Here is a 20,554-nt window from a genome sequence, read left to right as displayed (position 1 = left end):
CTTATTGATGCACCAATCACCGCGCACAAGGCGCTGCGACGAGCCCAAGAGTTTTCCCTCTTGTGGTCCGGCTTTCGCAGGTTCGCTTTTTAATTCCCTCGGTTTCCTGTTCCGGAGGCGCTGGCGACGCTAAGGTCTAGGCAGCTGCAATTTGAGTCTGGCTTTACTCTAACGGCGACCTCGCGGCCTGAGAGCCTTTTGCAGGTAAAAGGGGCAGCTTGCGGGTGTTGGAAGAGGGAGTGTTTCCAAGTGTCCTGATTTCAACGGGGCTGGAGTCTGGGGCTGGGGCGAGGGGCGCCTGGGAATTAGGATCGGGCAGCCCCTCTTCAGATCTGCAGCGAAGGGCGAAAAAGCGACTTTAGGCCCGGATCCTGCGAATAAATAGAAGTGAAAAATGAGATCTTTCTTTCATTGTGGAGCGCGTGCGGTGGTCCAGCCCTGGGGTCGCCCGGATCTCGGAGGGGAGTGAGACCGTAAGCTTACCTCGTGGGTTGCACGATCTGGCGGGAGATGTGAACAGGGAGACACGTAATTTCGGATCAGCCAGCCGAAGATGACCGGCCTGGGGATTCAGCTGGGAGAAAGAGAGTGTTAATAGAAATGTAGGCACACTTTGCAACGTTTTCTACATAGACTGATGTTCCTGGACGTGTTAACTGTGCAAAACAGCTCCCTCAGTTTCCCTGCTTCCAAACAGCAACTTAGGAGTAGGCACTCGCAGAAAATAATTACTTTTCCAGTTGCAGTGAGTTCCTTGACTTTTGACTTTTGTCGCACCCTAACACAGCCTGACTATGCCTTTAATAGGTCAGTTTCATAATCAGTGTTTTCAGATATTCTGTCTCTAGAAACATACATGAGGATCTAATGGTGAGTCTTCAACAGCAGTCTGAACACACAGTACAGGAGTGTTGGTGATCCTGACTGTTGCCCAACTCTAGGTTCAGTACATTCCTTTGTGTTCCCCAGGACCCTATGCATACCTCTTGTGTTTATTTTATTTTATTTTATTTTATTTTATTTTTACCTCTTGTGTTTATAGCATTATATTATTTTTTAAAAATTGTATTTGTATGTGGATTCTGGGCTTCACGAGTCCTGTGGGCTCTGTGTCTTACTCATCTTTGAGTGCTTAGGACCTGTGACAGTGCCCCACATGTATAGGCCCCTTAAATGTTGCATGAATCAGTGAAAAGACCTGCTTTTTGTCTGGTTTTGGTAATGCCAATCTGTTGTGGATATATGCAGTAGGGAAATGTACAGTAGCAACACAGAAATGTATATCACTGGTGAGACAGTAAACATTTATTGATCACCTACTGTGTGCAGGACGCTCTACCAGGGGCTGTGAAGGATACAGAAATGTTTGTGAATCAACCCGTTTCATCAAGGAGCTCATAATCTAGTGGAGGAGTTAGACATGTGCACACGTGACTGTAATATGAGGCAGTCTCTGGTAAGTGCTATAAAAGAATTAAGTACAGACTAAGAGCAACGGACGTGTAGAGGGAAGGGGATTACTTCCTGAAGGGAACCAGGAAAGGCAGCACAGAAGAGTTGGCATTTGGCCTGGTTGGTGGGTAGAAGAAATTCAATGGGCAAATTCATAGGGTAGGGGATTTTAGAAGGGCAGGAGCAAAGAACAAGCGGGGTGATAGTACTTTGTATGTTAGGCAACTGGGAAAATCTGGGGTGATAGGCACTTCATGGGGAGGTTAATGGAGAATTAGCCTGGAAGAAGTTGGGACTAGATTGCAGAGGGCCTTAAATGCCAAACGTGTGGTTTGAACTCGATTCTGTGGGCCCTGAGTAGCCTGTGGTGGCAAGATGGGCTGTCTAGGTCCTAGGTCTATCAAGAGGGCCTTGAACTGAATAATAATCATTAATCAGATATCATTTGGTATCTACTTTTTATTAAGCACAGTGATTGATACAGCTAAATAATCTGAAACTATTTTCATGAGCCATTTGAAAATCTACCTTAAGGCCTATTGGTAAAGCTTTTAGTTAGAAGGAAGATGCTTCTACATTAAAGCTTTTTGCAGTTAATATTTATTTGGGTTTTTTAAACATTTTGCTGAAGCCTAAGTATTTGGAAAGCCGTTCCTGTTTGTAACATTCTTCAGTGGAAAGAGCTGAGAATGAGAATCAAGGGAAATTGTTGTGTTGACAAGATTATAGTTAAGTTTGAATTTGAATGCTGGTCTCTTTGTGAAGTAAACTGGAGTGTGGAGTGGGAGAACAGAAATGATTTTTTTCTCTCAGTCTTTTAGCAAATTGGAGATAGAGTATGCCTAAGTTTCCAGTCTTTTAAGCTACTGATTATTTTGAGTCAGCAAGACAAGTATTAAGGATATCTAAAAAGTTAGCTGTAAACTTTAATTCAGTTCAGCGTGCTCTTAATTTTGTTAGTATGCGAACTGCATTGGAAGATGCAAAATCAGTGTTAAGATAATTGTAGAAATGTTTTCTAGCATTAGCAGTTTGGCAGTCACTTTTATGTCTGTTTATTCTTTCTGCCTTCTAGAGCTTATATTCTCTGTGGAAGATGTGACATACCCAGATAATACGTCACCATGCAAGGCAGTACCTGGTGAGTGGTATGACAGTAATGGCAGCCGTTTTGGGAGAACAGGGAGAAGCAAACACTGGCACTGGGCCATTGAGGGTGGGAAGGGTTTAGATATGTGAGGAGAGGGGGAGTGTGTTCATGTGGGCCATGTACACTGCCTGCCCTGATGGCCCTGGCAGTTCTGAAGTGCCGGCAGACGTTAAAGGTGGGATGAGGTAATGAGTTGGTGACCTGTAATCATTGTACGACCTGCCAAGAAGCAGCACAGAGTGTGTAAGAGCAGGGGACCTAACAAAACCCTTGGGGTGGTGACAGTGGCTGTAGAAAGGCCTGCAAGAGTGTTATTGTATTAGCCAGGCAGGAGACGATGGTGTGAAATGGATGCACTCAAGAAGTATTTATGAAGCAGAAATGATAGGCATTTGAAAATAAATTTTTAACTAGAGGGGATAAGGGAGAAGTTGTCAGGTAACCCCTGGTATATGACTTGAGGACCAGTAAATGGTCTCATCTATTGAGACAGGAAACACTAAAAAAGGAGCAGGTGGTGGTGTCTTGAAGGGGAAGATCATGAATTCCTTTTAGGATGCATTAGGTTGAATTTGCGAGTCTGTGCTGAGTGGGGAGGAAAGTGTAGACAGGAAGATGGTGCAGATGTAGAGACGTGGGGTGTGTGGACGGGATGACATGGTGAGGTCATAGCACATGGTTGAGCAGCTTTAGGGAGTGACAAGGAGCAGGGACTGACCATGGCAGTGGGTTGGGTGGCTGAGACTGGGGAAGAGGAGTTTATTGGCCATGAGGAGGTTCCGCTATTACAGAGAACTCAGTATTAGATGGGTGGGATATGGCAGTGGCCTAAGGGATGGTCAGGCGTTTGTAAAACCCTTGTATATATAGTGAGTTTTTCTTTTATCTTTTTCTTTCCTCCAACAAAGTCATAGAATGTCATTCCACCCAGGACGAGGGTGTCCCCGAGGGCGAGGAGGACATGGATCCAGACCCTCAGCACCAGCCTTCAGGCCCCAAAATCTGAGACTGCTTCACCCTCAGCAGCCTCCTGTGCAATACCAATACGAACCTCCGAGCGCCCCTTCCACCACGTTCTCCAACGCCCCAGCTCCCAATTTCCTGCCTCCACGACCAGACTTCGTGCCCTTCCCTCCACCCATGCCTCCATCAGCACAAGGCCCCCTTCCCCCCTGCCCGATCCGGCCCCCCTTCCCCAGCCACCAGATGAGGCCCCCCTTTCCCGTGCCTCCCTGTTTTCCTCCCATGCCGCCTCCGATGCCCTGTCCCAATAACCCCCCAGTCCCTGGAGCACCTCCTGGACAGGGCACTTTCCCCTTCATGATGCCCCCTCCATCCATGCCCCACCCCCCACCTCCTCCCGTAGTGCCTCAGCAGGTCAATTACCAGTACCCTCCGGGATACTCGCACCACAGTTTCCCACCTCCCAATTTTAATAGCTTCCAGAACAACCTCAGTTCCTTCTCACCCAGTGCTAATAATAGCAGTAGCCCTCATTTTAGGCACCTCCCTCCATACCCACTCCCAAAGGCTCCCAGTGAGAGGAGGTCCCCAGAAAGGCTCAAGCACTATGATGATCACAGACGCCGGGATCACAGTCACGGGAGGGGCGAGAGGCATCGTTCCCTGGATCGGCGGGAGCGAGGCCGAAGTCCTGACAGGAGAAGGCAGGACAGCCGCTACAGATCCGATTATGACCGGGGGAGGACACCGTCCCGCCACAGGAGCTATGAGCGGAGCAGGTAAAGCACATGTGTGTTTTTTAATGAAGTGCAGAGGCCCTGGCACAGGCCATTTTTGTTGATCAACAACCAAACCGAAAAGGTCCAGCTGTGCATTTCGGTTTATAAAAGGAAAAGCGTCCCAAAATTATCAACATAGATTCATTTCAATGAATGTAAGATTCATTTCAATGAATGTAAGCCAGTTACTCTGCATAATACAGTTGACATTTTAATGATGATCAATAAAAGATCTTGTAGTTGTTTGTGTGGATGTTGTATTTAATTACGTTCAGTGTGATCACCATATCAGGTTACAGCACTTGAGTTCTTTTGGAATTGTTGATCTGCGTATGTTATCAGTCAGGAATCGAAGTAGTTAACAAGCAGAACTTGCTTTCTGATGTTTAGGATAAGTGGAAGTTTATCATATATTGTTGCTTTCTTGCTCTGTTCCTTTATAAAATGAAATAATACACATTATCAAAGTTACAGTTTTCAAAATGGCTTTTAATTTGATTTTGTTGCATTGAAACATATTCATACTAAAGAAAGTTGCATTTAAAACGTACTATTCCATTCCAGATTACATTTCTTTTTTTTTTTTCCCAAAAGACCAAATATCTATATATACAAGAGAATAAGGTTTCCAACAGACACTCATAGATGAGCATCTAGAAGTGCTCTGAAGTTATATGCAAATTCTTTGTGTATGTATGTTTTTCTACAAGTTAATCAGTTGCTTACAGCAGATTCTTAAGAGATGGTGTGAGTCTATTACACCAAAAATCTAACAACCATTGGTTTAGATGGAAAAATAAAAATGCACAGATATCGATTGTACTAATATTTATTCGTACCTTCAGTGAACTCTTTATATTGATGAAGATTTGAGGTTTTCCGGTTGTCAAGCTGGTAACAGTGCTGCTCTTTGTGTCTGCTGTGGTGTGTTTACCTTCACTGTCTTGTGGAACTTCTGTGCTGAAAAGTTTGAGGTCCCCAGAGTGGTCACTCCGTTACTTGGGTTTGTGGAGAGCTGGTCTTGGCCTCTGTGGAATCAGTGTGCTTCTCAGTTCCCATGTTGTTCTCATGGCTGGGGGCTTGATTCTGACTGAACATTTTGCCAGTAAACGGTAGCAGTCATTCTCAGTCCCGAAGAGAGTGACCAGTGCTCGGAAGGTTTGGAAGGAAAATGCTCTATTGCTTCTCCCTGATGCCCAGTGGAAGGTGGAAGGAACATGTTTCCTTCAGAGGTGACTGATTCTGGTAGGCCAAAGCTGACAGAGTTGGTAGACTTTTAAAAGTCTTTTCAGCACGACTTACTTACTGTTCCTGGTCAGTTTTGTTCTTAATTCTGTGATGGACTAGTTGGCAGAGGCCTGTGATGGTTTATTTTACAGTTTTATGGTGAAAATCTAAATCAGAAAGAATTTGTTAATAGTTTTCTTCAGACAAAGTGATTATTAATAAACCTGTCTCTGGGGAAACATTTTGCTGCAAACTTCAGCATTCTAGGTGGCATTTTTTTTTTCCGTTTTGGGGGTGCTGTAGTTTTTAGGGCTCTGCTGTAAAATCCTGGATTCTTCTATCCAGGCTTAAGCTTGGAGTTAATGTGTTTGTTTGAAGAAACACAGATGTCCTGTAAACTGAGGATGTCTATCAGTAAGTGAAATCAAGTGCCAAAAGAATTACCCTTAATCTCCATTATTCTAAAAGGCAACCCCTTTACCATGAAGGACCTTAGGCAGTTAGCTCATCTTTCTAAATGGCCTTTATTTACTTTGGAGTTGTTTTATAATGTTGTATTTGGGATATTTGCCCAGGAGCTGCCTTAGTGTCACAGCCACATTAAAATCAGCTCCTTTTGGGGTCTTAGTAGCGTGTCAGTCATCTGTCTTATATGGAATGCTTCTGTGAAACAAACATGGGGCACCTGAAGTCCTAGTATAACTTCTAGAAGTATATTGGAGAAAACCAAAAGTTCACAAATTTGTGCATTAGGTTGTGTTAAGTTTATGCAAATTCTTTAGTCTGTCCTCTGGCTACTTCTCCCCTTGCTTCTTGGGGTAAGTGAATCTGTCCTTTTTCAAATTTCATTTTCCCTCTTTTTCTCCTGCTCCGAAATCTGGTTGAATAATAATTACAAGATCCTTTTAGGGCAAACCATTTCTAGAGGAAGTTTGTGAAGAAGTAGATGTATGCATTTGCTATCGTGAAAGATCAGGGTTCCTCCGGGGAGTGGGAAAAGAAGCAGCGGCAGATGCAACCAGTAAGGTGCAGTGCAGCGGCTTCCCACAAATGAGTAGTGTTATAGCACAGTAATCCGCATAGCTGTCCTGTTGAGTACAACGTGTAGTCATCAGAGAGCTAGTGTTATGTATCTAATACTATGCTTCCAAACAGGGAAAAGTTTTTGGAAAAATAACCCAAGCATTGTTTTTCTTGCTTTAAATGGCTTTATCATATAATGTTACTGTGACTTATGTCCCTACTGGTCTTTTCAGTTCATAGCCACTCAGAGGTAGTAATCATCATCAGAAATGCCACTCTTGAATGCAAAATTCTATCCCCTAGATGTTAAAAAAACAAACAAAAAATTAGGAATATCCTTTAAGTTGAGCGTTTTTTTGTTTGTTTTGTTTTGGTTTTTTTTGATGTGGACCATTTTTAGAGTCTTTATTGAATTTGTTACAATATTGCTTCTGTTTTATGTTTTGGCCTTTTGGCCCCAAGGCATGTGGGACCCCAGCTCCCCAACCAGGGATCGAACCCGTGCCCCCCACATTGAAAGGCGAAGTCCCAACCACCAGGAAGTCCCTAAATACAGTTTTTATTTGGAAGTATAGGCAATTATTTTTTTCAGCAGCCATGCCATTACAAATTACATTATATCTTTGTCATGTGGTACCGCTCACTAGCTGGGATTTACTGCCTAAAAGTAAACTGTAAATTTAGAAGTGTATCAGGTAAAGAATGTATAATTTCAAGCACTGACTCCTTTACTTTGCACAGCTGGTGTGTACCTGAGGCTTAAGTGTATGTTAAAAGTATTATTCAAAGGAGTCTTTCTTGAGGAGGGGTGATTTTTAGGTGAAAAAACAATTTTTGTTTTAATATCTAAGATCTCTATCAGTTTTGTAAATTTTGATTTCAGTGAATTTACATTTCTTCTGTTTGGCTGTAGGTTGGGGGATTTTTTTTTTTTGGCCATGCCACATGGGAAGCATATAGGATCTTAGTTCCCAGACCAGGGATCGAACCAGTGCCCCCTGCAGTGGAAGCACGGAGTCTTAACCACTGAACTGCCAGGGAAGCCTGGTGCAGGGAGAGGGAGATGTTTTTGAGTTCAGACATTTTTGTAGTCTTCTTGCTGGACTCAGACTAATATAGCATTTTTTTCCCCCATTCTAAGACTTAGTAGTTATTTCCCTTAGATTTATTTCTGATATAAACACACTGGCGTTCCGATTTTTGTTTCAGATCTCATTGTACTTATTAAATAGACTCAGAAGTTATTACTATTATTATTACTAAATTCTGGTGTCACATTGGCAGGTTCAAACTCTACATTCTAGTTTTACACTGAGTAAACTCAGTGTCTCCATTTAGAGTTTTTCTTTCAGATGAAGACAGCATTTAAAGGTAAAGTGACTTAGAGTCTCATGACAATTAGTGATGGCTAGAACTATACCTCAGGCCTATAACCTATAAGAGTTTAGAACTCTTTCATTATAGACCCTTGTCCTAATCTTTACTGTAAAAGCTTTAACTGGTGTATATTTGATGGATGAAATTAAGAGTGTTCTACAATAGACAGTTGAATCCTTTGAAGTTTTCCTCTTAGGTTAAATAATCAAGGTTGGCTGGTTAGAAGGTCTCAAGAGAAGATTATGATAAAATTCCCTTTGTTGCTCAGTATTAAGTATGACTTCTTTTTTTTTTTTTAAGAAAACAGCAAAAAATGTCCAAGTTAGTTAACTTCTGTAACGTGAAACACTCCTTTATCCTCTAATAAATGAAGGATGAATAAAAATTCCCATAGTGAATAGTGCCTGCAAAATTCTTAGGTGAGGTGAGGTTCATTTATTCAGAAGGTGAATTCAGTGAAAAGAGATGGTGTTTTGAGTCTTTCTGTTGAAAACAGCTCTGTGTATTAATTCCTTTAAGAGAGCGGGAACGAGAGAGACACAGGCACCGGGACAGCCGAAGATCACCGTCTCTGGAAAGGTCCTACAAAAAAGAGTATAAGAGATCTGGAAGGTAAGCAAGGAGTTGACACTGGTAGAAGTCATAGGATTATCTCCTGGAATTCAAATTTTGTGCTTGTGCAAAGTATCAGCCAGGTCTTAAGAACAGCCTGAGAGTCTGTCCAAAGAGCCCTGTGAAAAGTTAAAGTAGCCAATTACTTAAAAACCTTTACTTTCAAGGTGTATTGAGAATGAACAAGGAAAATCTTGATACATTTCCAAAAGTTAGAAATTATATGGCCCACTTTCTGACCTCAGTTGCTATAAAACTATACATTAATAATTCAAGGTTTTTTAAGAAAAACCTTGAAAATTCATAATTATGCTCTTAAATTTACTTGTTTCCAAAAAAAAGAGCAAAACTGCAGTCACACCTTATTTGGAAAAATGACATTGAGATTGCTGCAAATCAAAACTTGCAGGATGTAACCAATTCTATATCGATAACTAAAATTCATGTCTTATGTAATGGTAATTAAGAACAGTACTCTAGGATCTGACAGATTTGGGGTCAATTATTAGTTTTCCCAACTTTGTTATTGAGCAGAGTAATCTAATTTTTTTTAAGCCTCAGTGGCTTTGTCTAAAATAAGGACAGTTATACTTGCCTTATTGAGTGGTGAGGGGTCATTGAGATAATACACGTAAAACACTTAGAACTGGGCCCAGTAGTGCCAAATAAATGGTAACTATATATCTAATTATTATCTGATCACTTGACTCTAGAAATTGGTAGAGTATAAGAAAAGCAGAAAAAGGGATTTAAAGATAAAAGAAATTAATGAAATAGAAAATAGAACTGAAGTACTATAATAATATTTGTAAATAAATGCAAGATTTCTTTGAAAGGCCGTACAATTTAAAAAGTGGCAAATCAAGAAAAGAAATACATACATTCCATTAAGTATAAGAAATTATACTTTAAACCTCCTTCATTCCTGTATTATTACAGGAATGAAGGAGGTTTAAAAATTATTGTATGTTGGTATAAGTACAGATATTTTATTTGAGAGATTTAAAAACTTGGATGTGATGGGTTGTTTTCTATGAAAACAAAAATTGCAAACCTTACACAAGAAGCAGAAAATTTTAATAGGCTGATAACCATGGAAAAAAGTTGAAGAAGGTGAATTTGTGCCACTTTCAAAAAAGTTTTAAACTATTTTAGAACACTGATGAAGATGGAAGGAAAGCTCAGCGCGTGCTGTGATACCAGGAGAATCCAAATGGCAAAACCTAATCAATGAAAAGAAACCACAAAACAATCTCATATGAATAGGGATATGAAAATACTGATTAGTATATTAGCAAGTTTTCAGTTGTGTGTTAAAATAATTGAGAGATTATTCCAAGATTGCATGGGAAGATAGGTTAATATTAGGAGATTTGTAACTGTAATCCTTTGTGTTAGAATCTGTAGGGTTATCTCAGTACCTGCCTATTAGATATATAAAATAAAGTCACATCCATTTATGAGTAGAAACTGGTAAACCTCGAGTATAAGCAGACTTCTTTAACATGATGAGAACATTATCTCGTGACGAACATGATTGATACCATCTCAGAAGAGCCAAATTCAATGTTGAAACCTTATAGACCTTCCCATACACATTAAAAGGGGTCTGTAAATCATTGAGGACCCACATTAAATAAAGACAAGGGGGCCCAATTGCCTACCACTGTCACCTGATGCATAGCTAAATCAACAAGCAAACGAAAAACATTGCATCCTTGTGTGTCCCAGGTATTGTACTGGTGCGGTGATATAGTCATTAACAAGAGTCCCCACTTTTCAGGAATAAGAAAGTTAAGTACTGTGAGAAGTGCTTTTGGTAGAGCAATTAATTACATGTTGCTCTGGGGACACAGCAGTCAATAACTCAGTTTAGGGTAGTCACAGAGAAATTGACATTTTACTGATACCTAGAGTATGAGTAGGAATGCATGAGGGAAGGGGGATGGTAGGGGAAGAGAGAGAGAGCAGGTGTGAAGGTTGCAGTATGGAGAATTGGTCTCAGAGGATCAAGCCTCGAGGTAGGGAAATGAGTTTAGAAGGCTTTTGTTAGTAATCCACAGAAGAAATGATTGTGCCTAGACCGGCACAGTGACAGTGGCGATGGGGAAAGGTAGAGGTAATTGAGAGATCGATGAGGGAGGCAGGAGGACTTGATAACTGATCGTGAGGAAGAGGCGGCAGCAGTCATCATCGAGGTCTGGTGTTCCCCTTTGAGGGCTGGGAACACTCAGAAACAGGTAAAGAAAGAGTTCAGTTTGGGGCAAGTGGGATTTGAGAATCTGTGAGACAACCAGATGGAATTGTGTGGTAGTTATTTGGACACAGAGGTGCAAGGTTCAGAAAAGAGATCCTAGCTGGAAATACTAAATGCCATGGATTAGACGAGGTCAGCTGGGAAGAGTTTGTTCAGTGAGAAAAAGGGCCTGAGGAGGAGGAGAAGAAGGAGGGGATGAGGATAGGAAACAAGTCAAGATACTGTGTTGGTGGAAATCATTGAGGACCCGTCTGAGGTTGATGGTTTTTAATGTGCTGTGCTAGAAATCTCTTCAGTCTGCTGGTTTCTTCCCCATGCCCAGTAGCTTGTGGAGAAGGCAGAGACTTGGATTCTGTGAGTCTAACTAATGCAGTAGATGAGAAAATAAAAATTACAGATGTAAATCCTGTAAAGGAGGGAGAGTTATCATAGTTGTAATATAGCATCTTGTTAAAAAACAATTTCGAGTTTGGATTTTGAAATTTGAAATTCCTGAGACACCTACCTAAAAAAGATGTTTTGTTCCTGTTTTGAAATGTCCCTCTCAAAGTGTTAAAAAGAAAAAAAAAGAAAGAAAGAACGAAAAGAATACTAATTGTTGTTCACAATAGACAACCCTGACCATCCATTATTCAAGATACCTGCCTAAGGGGATGGGGTGACAATGTCTTCTGCCTGTGTTTCTTGATGATAATAATAAACATTTGATGGGATTTTTAGTACATGTGAAAATGTCTGTGTCAAACAACCATATTAGCATTTAACTACCACTTATTAGCTGTGTGATAGTGGGCGAGTGATATAATTTCTAATTGTTTCCTCTCTAGGGGATGTTTATATCTGCCTCAGGATTCTTGTAAGGACTAAGTGTGTCAGGGTGCTTACAAGAGTGTCAGGCTCTTAGGAAGCACCACAAATGAATAAACAAACAAACAAACAAACAAAACCACACCACTGGGAGCCAAGATTTGCCATTATTAGCTAATGATATTATCAGGAAACTTCAAGAGAATTAGCTAAGAAACATGAGAATTAACTCACTGAAGTTGACAGTTATAAAATAAACATACTATAATTAATAGCCTTCCTAAATACTAGTAACACCTACTTGGAAAATGTAACAGGGAAAAAAATGTAGATTGACTACAGAAAATTTAAATTAATAAAAATTAAATATCTTATTAAACTTAAAAAATATATAGATCAATGGGAAGAAAACTTCCCATTGTAAGTGTAGTAGATGACAAAGAAGCTGATGTAAATGAATGGAGGGCATGCCATATTCCTGTAGTGGAAGTGGAAGACAGGGTTATAAAACACCAGTTTTCTTCCAAAAACAGCTGTAGTTTTTAGCGGCATTGGTGGTATAGTGGTGAGTATAGCTGCCTTCCAAAAAATCTATTTTAATGTAAGTTTGGTTGAAGTACCAGTTTTAGTAATCTAAAATTCTTCTTTGGAATAGAAGTGAGTATAATGAAGAAAAATAATAATGCACAATTTGGTATGGATATAGATAGATGAATGAAACAAATATTGAACAACTTTCAAGTATATATAAAATTTTACATCTATCATGGAGCTGTTTTTTCAAATCAGAGGAGAAACTGACGTGGGAACAATTAGCAAGCCATATGAAAAAAAATGTTTCTACCTTAGGTCTTGGACAGATACAGTAAAAAAATTTAATGTTAAAAGTAACTGAAGAAAATATAAAATATTTATTTAACCTTGGGATGGGAAAAGATTATAAGCGTAACACTAAGGCTGGAAACAGAAACAAAAAAATCTCTAGATTTGGCCATATAAAAATTGTATGTAGCCATAAGCAGAATTATAAGGAAAACAAAAAACTGACAAAGGTTACATTACATATGACAGCAGACAGGTGATTAGTTTAATAAAAAACTCTTTCAATAAACAAAAAAGACTATAATCCTAATTTTAAAAATATTGGCATGGCATATTGACTCAGATGTTCAGAAAAGAAGTGAATGTGAAACGTGTCATTTCAGTAGTGACGAATTAAATGAGATACTCTTCATAAGAATGGAAAAGATTAAAAACAATCATGTTGACAAGATGTGTAGAAATGGGAAATCACATATGGTTTTGATGGTAATCTAAACTGGTACTGCCTATCTGTAGAGAAGCCTTAAAAAAAGTACACACTCTGTGTGTGAAATAATCTGACAAGTCTGCAGAGAACCCAAGTGTGTTTACAGTAGCATTGTTTACAGTGGCAAAAAAAAAAATAGTAACAACCTAAGTGACCGATCAGATTTGTCAGATTATGGTATATACATATAAAAGAATAATATGAACTTATTAAAAATGGTTCAGATATAGATGTATTGAAGTAGAATGACGTTCCTGATTTACTGCTGAGTTGCGGAGAGCAGGCTATAGAGTTTCTTTTTTGTTAAAACTTGTATGTTTACATATCTGTATCTTTTAATACATTTGTGAAATATAGTGGTTATCTCTGAGTGGTGTTACAGGTGATTTTTGTCTTGTTTTTGTTAATGCTTTATTATTTTTCTACAGTGAACATATATACATTTTACTTCACAGTACATTTTTTTTCTGGTAACAAACCTAGTGATGTACATGTAATATTTGGAAGTTTTCTCAATAAGTAATATATATAACCCTTCTAATCACTCACCCTTTTCCCCCTGATGTATACACACTCACACTTACCCTGTCATAAAATCAGGAGTGAATGGTAGAGTTGATGGAAAAGTTAATTTGTGACTTTGACCCAGGTGTAAACTTTCTTGGATAATAGTGACTCTTATTATCAGGTTGCCAGCGCAACACTAATAAAGCAGTTACTCTCCTTGGCTGGATTCTCAAGGCCTTTATGGTTTCACCTGAATTTCTTGGGCTTAATTTAAAACCTATCCTATAAGTTTTTCCCTCCAAGCACATCCATAGGCTGGGCCTTTGCAAATTTCATGCCCCAGAGATTCAAGGAGATAGAATTGCTTTTTTCCTTTTTAATTGAGTTAGTATTTGTGGGGATTCGAATTAGGCAAAGTGGTGGTTCATTAAGCAGTAATACCCAAGTGTGCACTTCCAGAGAGATGCTTAGGGATAGTATAACTGGTTCACTCTTGGATTATGGTCCTCAGGCTAAATTTATGGCCAAGTTGAGACCATGTTTTGTGAAGATATTTTTCTTTTTTCTTGGCAAAGCAGGATGTAGAGGATTCAAAACTAGTATGCTCAATGCTGAGATTGTCTATATATGTGGAGATTTCCAAATATTTCCCAGATATCTTTCTCTTCCAGGAGTTATGGTTTGCCGGGTGCTTCTGAACCTGCTGGATGCACACCAGAATTATCTGGGGAGATTATTAAAAATACAGATTCTTGGGCCCCACCCCCGGAGACTGTGAATCAGTAAGTAGATCTGGGGTAGGGCCTGGGAATTTGTATTTTTAAACAAATAACTTCAGGTGATTCTGATGTCACCAGACTGGTGTCAGGGGGTCACTGGTGAATATGGTGGTTTGCCATGACGTTTTTCTTTTAGGTAAAAAATGAACTAAAGAGGTGAAATAGAACAGTTTTACAATGGATGAACATTTTTAATAATTAGCCTCCTTCGTCCCCTTTTGAAGTCGCTCCCCAAGTAGGGAGAAGAAGAGAGCTCGTTGGGAGGAAGAAAAAGACAGATGGAGTGACAACCAGAGCTCCGGCAAAGAGAAGAATGGTAGCTCAGTCAAGGAAAGAGAGCCGGAGGAGTCGCTGCCCGACAGAAACGAGGAGGACGACGACGAGCTCCTTAAGCCTGTGTGGATCCGATGCACCCACTCAGAAAGCTACTACTCCAGTGACCCCATGGATCAGGTGGTAGGTCTGAAGTAGGAGAGAAGCTGTGGACCAGAGCTGCTCAGCCTCGGTACTATGGGCGTCTTGGGCCAGATAATTCCTTGTGGCGGGGCCCGCCCTGTGCATTGTCAGATGTTGAGCAGCATCTCTGGGCTCTACGCACTGGAGGCCAGTAGCACCCTCTGCTCGTTGTGATAACCAAAGCTGTCCTCTGATATTGCCACATGTCCCCTGGGGGTGACAGAATACCCCTCCCCGCCCCCTCCGGTTGAGAACCACTGCTGTAGACCAAAGCTGCTTTACAAACGCAAGAGTGCAGCAGGTTAATGAAAGGATCTCTGCATTCTGCACTTTTTATGACACTGCTAGTCTTAATACTGGTGGTTTTGTAAGCCCTCACTCATAGCTGCTTTATGCCTTTTGTGATCTATAGCCTTGTGTGTGTGTGTGTGTGTGTTTTCCCCTCAAAATGAGAAGCAAGGGAGAATTGAGTTTGTCTCTTACAAGTCTATCCTTGACCAAAGGTAGCCATAGCAAGTTTCCCGAGCACATTGCTAGTTTTGTGGCGTGGCAGGTGTCATTGCCTTTGGTGGGCTCTCGAGAGACTCAGCACACGTGCTGTGGGAGATGGGGCTCCTGGGGCTCGGCAGCCGCACCTCATTGAAGTGGGGACCCCACGCCCTCCATATGCTCACTTCTTTTCTTTCTTCCATCTCCATTTTATTTTCTGTCACTCTCCTCTCTTTTTTCTCTTTCTCTCTCCCAATAGGTGTCATGCCTCTGTCCCATTAATTTAGGTGTATTTGCCATGCGATGGACCTACAGTAATGTTCATTGATTAAATGAATGAGTGAAGGAATGGATATCTACAGATTTAGGACAGAAGAGCTTGGAGATGTTAGGTTTAGTGAGTGGGGTAGATAAGAGAGCATAGCAGTTGTCTGGAATTTTGTAAACATAGCTTTGACTTGGACTGGGCCCTTATCTATGGGGAACTAGAGAGGAGACTCCCTTGCCTTTGAAAAAAGGGTCTGAGAAATCTTTCCTGGTGGCATGATATTTTACTTGATGAAGTAAAGCAGGGTTTTAAGTCATAGTTCACGTGATACAGGGAGGGAGAAGCTCACATACCGAGCACTGTTTGGTGTCGAAACTTTACTCCATGAATCTCAGATTATCTCATTTAATCCTTAAAACATCCCTGGAAAGAAGGCATCTGTTACTTCAGAATGTTGCTGTAAATAAGAATACTTGACTAATCGTGACTTAAACTTGCTGGGTTTATTTTTCTCAACAAGCTGTCTGGAGGGAGGTGGTGGCCGGTGTGCATTTAGTGGATCAGCGATGGCAGGGTCCTAGGTTGGCATTGCTGTCTTCTGGAGGGTCCACCACGGTTGCAGGATGCCTGCGGCAGCTCCAGGCATCACGTCTTTACACACCTCTGTCCAGACACAGATGCAGAGGGCAGTGTTGGGTGGAGCCTCGGGTGCCTGAGGATCTTTTCTTCCATCACTTTGCCCAGAACTGCGTCGTGTGTTCTCCCCACGGATTCGTTTTCCATCTCTTCTGTAACTAATTTCCACAGACTTCACGGCTTAAAACAATACATTTATTACCTCACAGTTCTGTAGGTCAGAAGTCAAACTTGGGTCTCACTGGCTAAATTGAGGTACCAGCAGGGTTTCATTCCTTTCTGGAGGGAGCCTGTTTTCTTGCCCATTCAGGTTGTTGGCAGAGTTCAGTTCCTTGTGGCTGTAGGATGGAGGTCCTTGTTTCCTTGCTGGCTGGCAGGTAAGGGCTGTTTCCAGCTTCTAGAGGCCATGTGCATTCCTTGGCCCGTGGACCCCTTCATTCATCTTCAAAGCCAGCAGCCAGCGGGTCGAGTCCCTCTTGTGCTTTGAATATCTCCTGCCTCTTTTTCCATTGCATCTCTGAATCCTATTGGGAGAGGTTCTCTGCTTTTAAAGGCTCATATTAGGTTGGGCCCACCCACATTATCCCACCTCAAATTCTGTAGCCTTAATCACATCTGCAAAGTCCTTTCTGCCATGTAAGGTAATGTGTTCATTTTCCAGGGATTAGGACAGAGGCATTTTAGGGGTAGGGGGACTGTGGCTCAGCCTGCCTTCTGAGATCATGAGTTTTCTGCCCCAAATCTGAAGGGAATCATGGTTCTCTAAGCAAGGAGTAATGGCAGAATGGCTGCCATGGGTATTATTATTATTGAAATAACAAAGTTGAAGGCACTGAGGTTCAGAGCATTTAAACAGGCAGAGCTCTATTTTTCCCCTCACCTTTTTGTGGGCGTATTAAAACTCCAGTGTAGAAGGAAGGCAGATAAACCAGAAGCCCAATATTGGCCTTTGTGTTTGTGCAGCGTTGGGGCAGAGAGACAGTAAGAATGTCAGAGCTATCCCAGCATCGCCAGTGTCAGTAATGAGCCGGGGCTGAGGAACAGCAGTTACCCCCTTTGGGGGTAACTGCAGATTTTATGATTTAATATTCATTTTATATCTGAAAGGTACATTTTGAAAATTACTAAGTCAGAGAGTATGGACATTTAAAGTGATTTTCAACCTGGGAGGAGAGGGGGGAAAAGTGGAACACTTCCTCTAGGAATGCATTGCAGAACCTTGTGTTTGTGGAGTGTGTGTGTGTGTCCCTGTGTTTATGGGGTGCATGTGTTTGTGGCGGTCATTAGATTAATGTGGGATATAGACTATCAGTGACTTTCAGTAGGGGAGGAGTATATGTTCCCTAGCAGGGTGTCAGGTGTCATGAATTCTCAGGGGTTTATGATTTTTTTTGTTGTTGTTATATCAAAAGAGCATAGATAAACTTTTCTAACGTTTCTGAATGTTGGCAATGTGCATTTTCCTGAGGACTTTGTCGACCATAAATGTGTGTGTGTGATTCAGAGCATCATTGCCAGCACTGGGCATTTTGCTTTTAAATGTTTATTAGCCTTCCGGGAGGGTGACATTCAGCCGGCCGGTCGGCGCGACGGGCTTTCCGTCCTAGAACCATGGCCCAGTTTGTCCGTAACCTCGCGGAGAAGGCCCCGGCGCTGGTCAGCGCTGCTGTGACTTACTCGAAGCCTCGATTGGCCACATTTTGGCACTATGCCAAGGTTGAGCTGGTTCCTCCAACCCCTGCTGAGATCCCTACAGCTATTCAGAGCTTGAAAAAAATTATCAATAGTGCTCAAACTGGTAGCTTCAAACAGCTTACAGTTAAGGAAGCTCTACTGAATGGTTTGGTGGCCACTGAGGTGTGGATGTGGTTTTATGTTGGCGAGATCATAGGCAAGCGTGGCATCATTGGCTATAATGTTTGAAGACCAGTCTTTGCTTTATTATTTGGGTGTTCTTGGACCATGTGTGAGCAGACTGCTATTTGAATAAAATAAGACAATGTGTCAAAATCAGTGTTTTCTCTATCAAGCACTACATGGAAGGTCACAATTTCTCTTGATATTAAGTTGGGTTGTCTTTTGCTTTAATACATTAATACAGCTCTAAATGCATGTCTTTGCTTAGCCTGAAATTGGAAAGGATAGATATGAATATACCAACCTGGTACATGTATATATGAGGATAGCATTTTACTTTGAAGTCTTGAAATAAATGATATTTAAGCTTAATTTTAGAAAAGTTGGGGAAAGGCTTTGAGAAAACAAGAACTTGTTCCAGTAGGAGAAAAATAATACCATGTGCCAAACATGGAATATACTAGTTAAATCACCTAGTATAAAGAATACAATTTGGACTGTTTTTCTTTGCTAAAATCAGAGAAAGACCCCTTTGACAACAGCTGTGTCTGTAAATGTAGGGGTACTTTTTGTCAATTTGAATATAGCTTCCCCAAAAGAGACCAGCTGGGTGATATTCTGTGTGTCTTTGTAACATCTTTAACACTAGGACAGAGAATGAAAGCAATGACCTATGTTTTCAGTTTAATTTTGGTATGTTATTAACCTGTCTTTTTTTTTTAAAGACCTACCTTTACAAAAATAAAATATCCTATAGATATTTAACAGGATTATAGTTTAGTATCGTCCATGGGTCAAAATAATATATTATGTCCTGAAATAAATACAAGTGATTGGTATCAGTCTGTAAAAAAAAAAAAAAAAAATGTTTATTAAATCGAGGGTTGAAAAATGGCACCTTGCTAGTACAAATCTTTGGTTACTGGTGAGCTCTTATTGTCTCTTTGGTATGACTATTATTAATACAGTTCCTAATATTGATCCTTTATTTTTCAAAGGGAGATTCTACGGTAGTTGGAACAAGTAGGCTCCGCGACTTATATGACAAATTTGAGGAAGAGTTGGGGAGCAGGCAAGAGAAGGCCAAAGCTGCTAGACCCCCATGGGAGCCTCCCAAGACGAAGCTAGATGAAGATTTAGGTGAGTCACAAGGCACTAGACCGAGATCCTGTGCTCTTTTATTATTGCTTAATCCTGAACTTTTGGGATATGTCCTTGAGAGTCCCAGATTGAAATTTCCTCTTGCCCGTTTGGTTTTCCTAATTACAGTCAGCAAATACATAGCAGTGAAACTTTCTTCTTTCTGATCTTATTTTTCCTTAGTTACATTCAGCAGAATACATAAGAGATCTCATTTGCAAGGTGTGCTGACAGTTGTGTCTCCTGTAGAATCGTCTTTTGTCTTAATCAGAAAGGACCATTGTCCAGCCTCCCATCAAAAGCAGGAGCCTGTTCCCGTGCCTCGGGCCTCTGATTGGCAGGCATTCCCTGTGGCCATCCCCACTGCCAGGGTGCTCCTGGTTTGATGAGAAACTCCAGCTATAGCCCAGCTCTGTTTGAAGGTTTCTCTCTCTTCACAAAGTTTTCATAACTTTCTTATACGGTGATGTCTTGTCTGTTCGCAGACAAGACATTCAGCATGCCTTTTCCTGCGTGTTCTCTGGCTCTCATCTGTCTACTTTCATTATGTCTCCCTCGCTGAGAGGCAGTGTCCATGGTGGGGAAGAGCACTGACTGCACCAGCTGACCTGGGTTTGAATCCTTGCTCCACTACTTGAAAAGTGCGATCTCGGGCAAGTGATTTAATCTCTCTGTGCCTTACTTTTCTCATCTGTAAAAGAGGGATGACAGCCTCCATCTCACACAGTACACTCGAAAATACAACCATGTACGGGTTCCTTATTACTATGCTGTACTACGTTAATCTCATGTAGCATTAGTCAAAGTTCTAGGTCTTTTTTTTTTTTTAAGTGTGGTAAAATACTTACAACATGTACATAAGACACATAAGATGTACTGTTTAACCATTTTTGAATGTACGGCTCAGTAGTGTTAAGTACATTCACATTGTTGTGCAAACAACCTCCAGAACTCTTTTCATCTTGCTAAACTGACACTCTATCCACATTAAGGAACAACTCCCCAGTCCTCCCTCCCCCAGCCCCTGGCAACCACCATTCTACTTTCTGTCTCCATGAATTTGACTACTCTAGGTACCTCATATAAGTAGAATCACACCATATTTGTCTTTTTGTGGCAGGCTTGTTTCATTAGCATAATTCTTGGTCTGTTTTTATCCAGTCATTTCCAAGGACTAAAATCTTCTGTTGCTACCATCGAGAGAAAAACATTTACAATCTTCAGTCTGACGTTCAGAGCCTGGCATTCATGACATTTGAGCCCTTCACTTCCAGGTTTTTCCGTGAGACCTTTGCTCCAGCCAGATTCCACCCATGCTCTTGCCTCTGTGCTTTTGCCTGCAGCACCCCATCTGTGTTCCTTTCCGCCTCATCAGCCTAACCCCAACCCCACTCCATGCCTTGGTCGCATGTACCCCTTCTAGGAAATCCTCAGTGACCTTTCCGGACCAGTGTGGATTCACGGCA

The 20,554-nt window shown here is 41.1% G+C and overlaps 2 protein-coding genes across 2 annotated transcripts in view; both read left to right on the top strand.

Annotated features, from left to right (window-relative positions):
* Positions 1-49: 49 nt before the first annotated feature.
* The window catches only part of DROSHA (drosha ribonuclease III), a 128,845-nt gene continuing 108,340 nt past the window's right edge, over positions 50-20,554 (top strand). The window contains exons 1-8 of the mRNA XM_073801844.1: positions 50-204; positions 1,330-1,456; positions 2,528-2,593; positions 3,511-4,344; positions 8,491-8,583; positions 14,135-14,245; positions 14,467-14,698; positions 18,947-19,088. Coding sequence (XP_073657945.1) covers positions 2,577-2,593; positions 3,511-4,344; positions 8,491-8,583; positions 14,135-14,245; positions 14,467-14,698; positions 18,947-19,088 — 1,429 coding nt within the window. The 5' untranslated portion in view covers positions 50-204; positions 1,330-1,456; positions 2,528-2,576. The remainder of the gene's footprint in view (positions 205-1,329; positions 1,457-2,527; positions 2,594-3,510; positions 4,345-8,490; positions 8,584-14,134; positions 14,246-14,466; positions 14,699-18,946; positions 19,089-20,554) is intronic.
* LOC101320149 (ATP synthase F(0) complex subunit g, mitochondrial) lies at positions 17,640-18,790 on the top strand. The gene has a single exon (XM_019930210.2). The coding sequence runs from the start codon at positions 17,703-17,705 to the stop codon at positions 18,012-18,014; it is 312 nt and encodes a 103-aa protein (XP_019785769.1). The 5' UTR covers positions 17,640-17,702; the 3' UTR covers positions 18,015-18,790.

This window comes from Tursiops truncatus, chromosome 3 (assembly GCF_011762595.2).
Source record: "Tursiops truncatus isolate mTurTru1 chromosome 3, mTurTru1.mat.Y, whole genome shotgun sequence".
In the NCBI taxonomy this organism is placed as follows: Eukaryota; Metazoa; Chordata; class Mammalia; order Artiodactyla; family Delphinidae; genus Tursiops; species Tursiops truncatus.
Note: the sequence above shows the minus strand (reverse complement) of the source record. Positions and strands in the feature narration are given on the sequence as shown.

Bases quoted from the DNA above. Each gene is read 5' to 3' on its own strand.
- LOC101320149 (XM_019930210.2), top strand. From the start codon at position 17,703: ATGGCCCAGTTTGTCCGTAACCTCGCGGAGAAGGCCCCGGCGCTGGTC.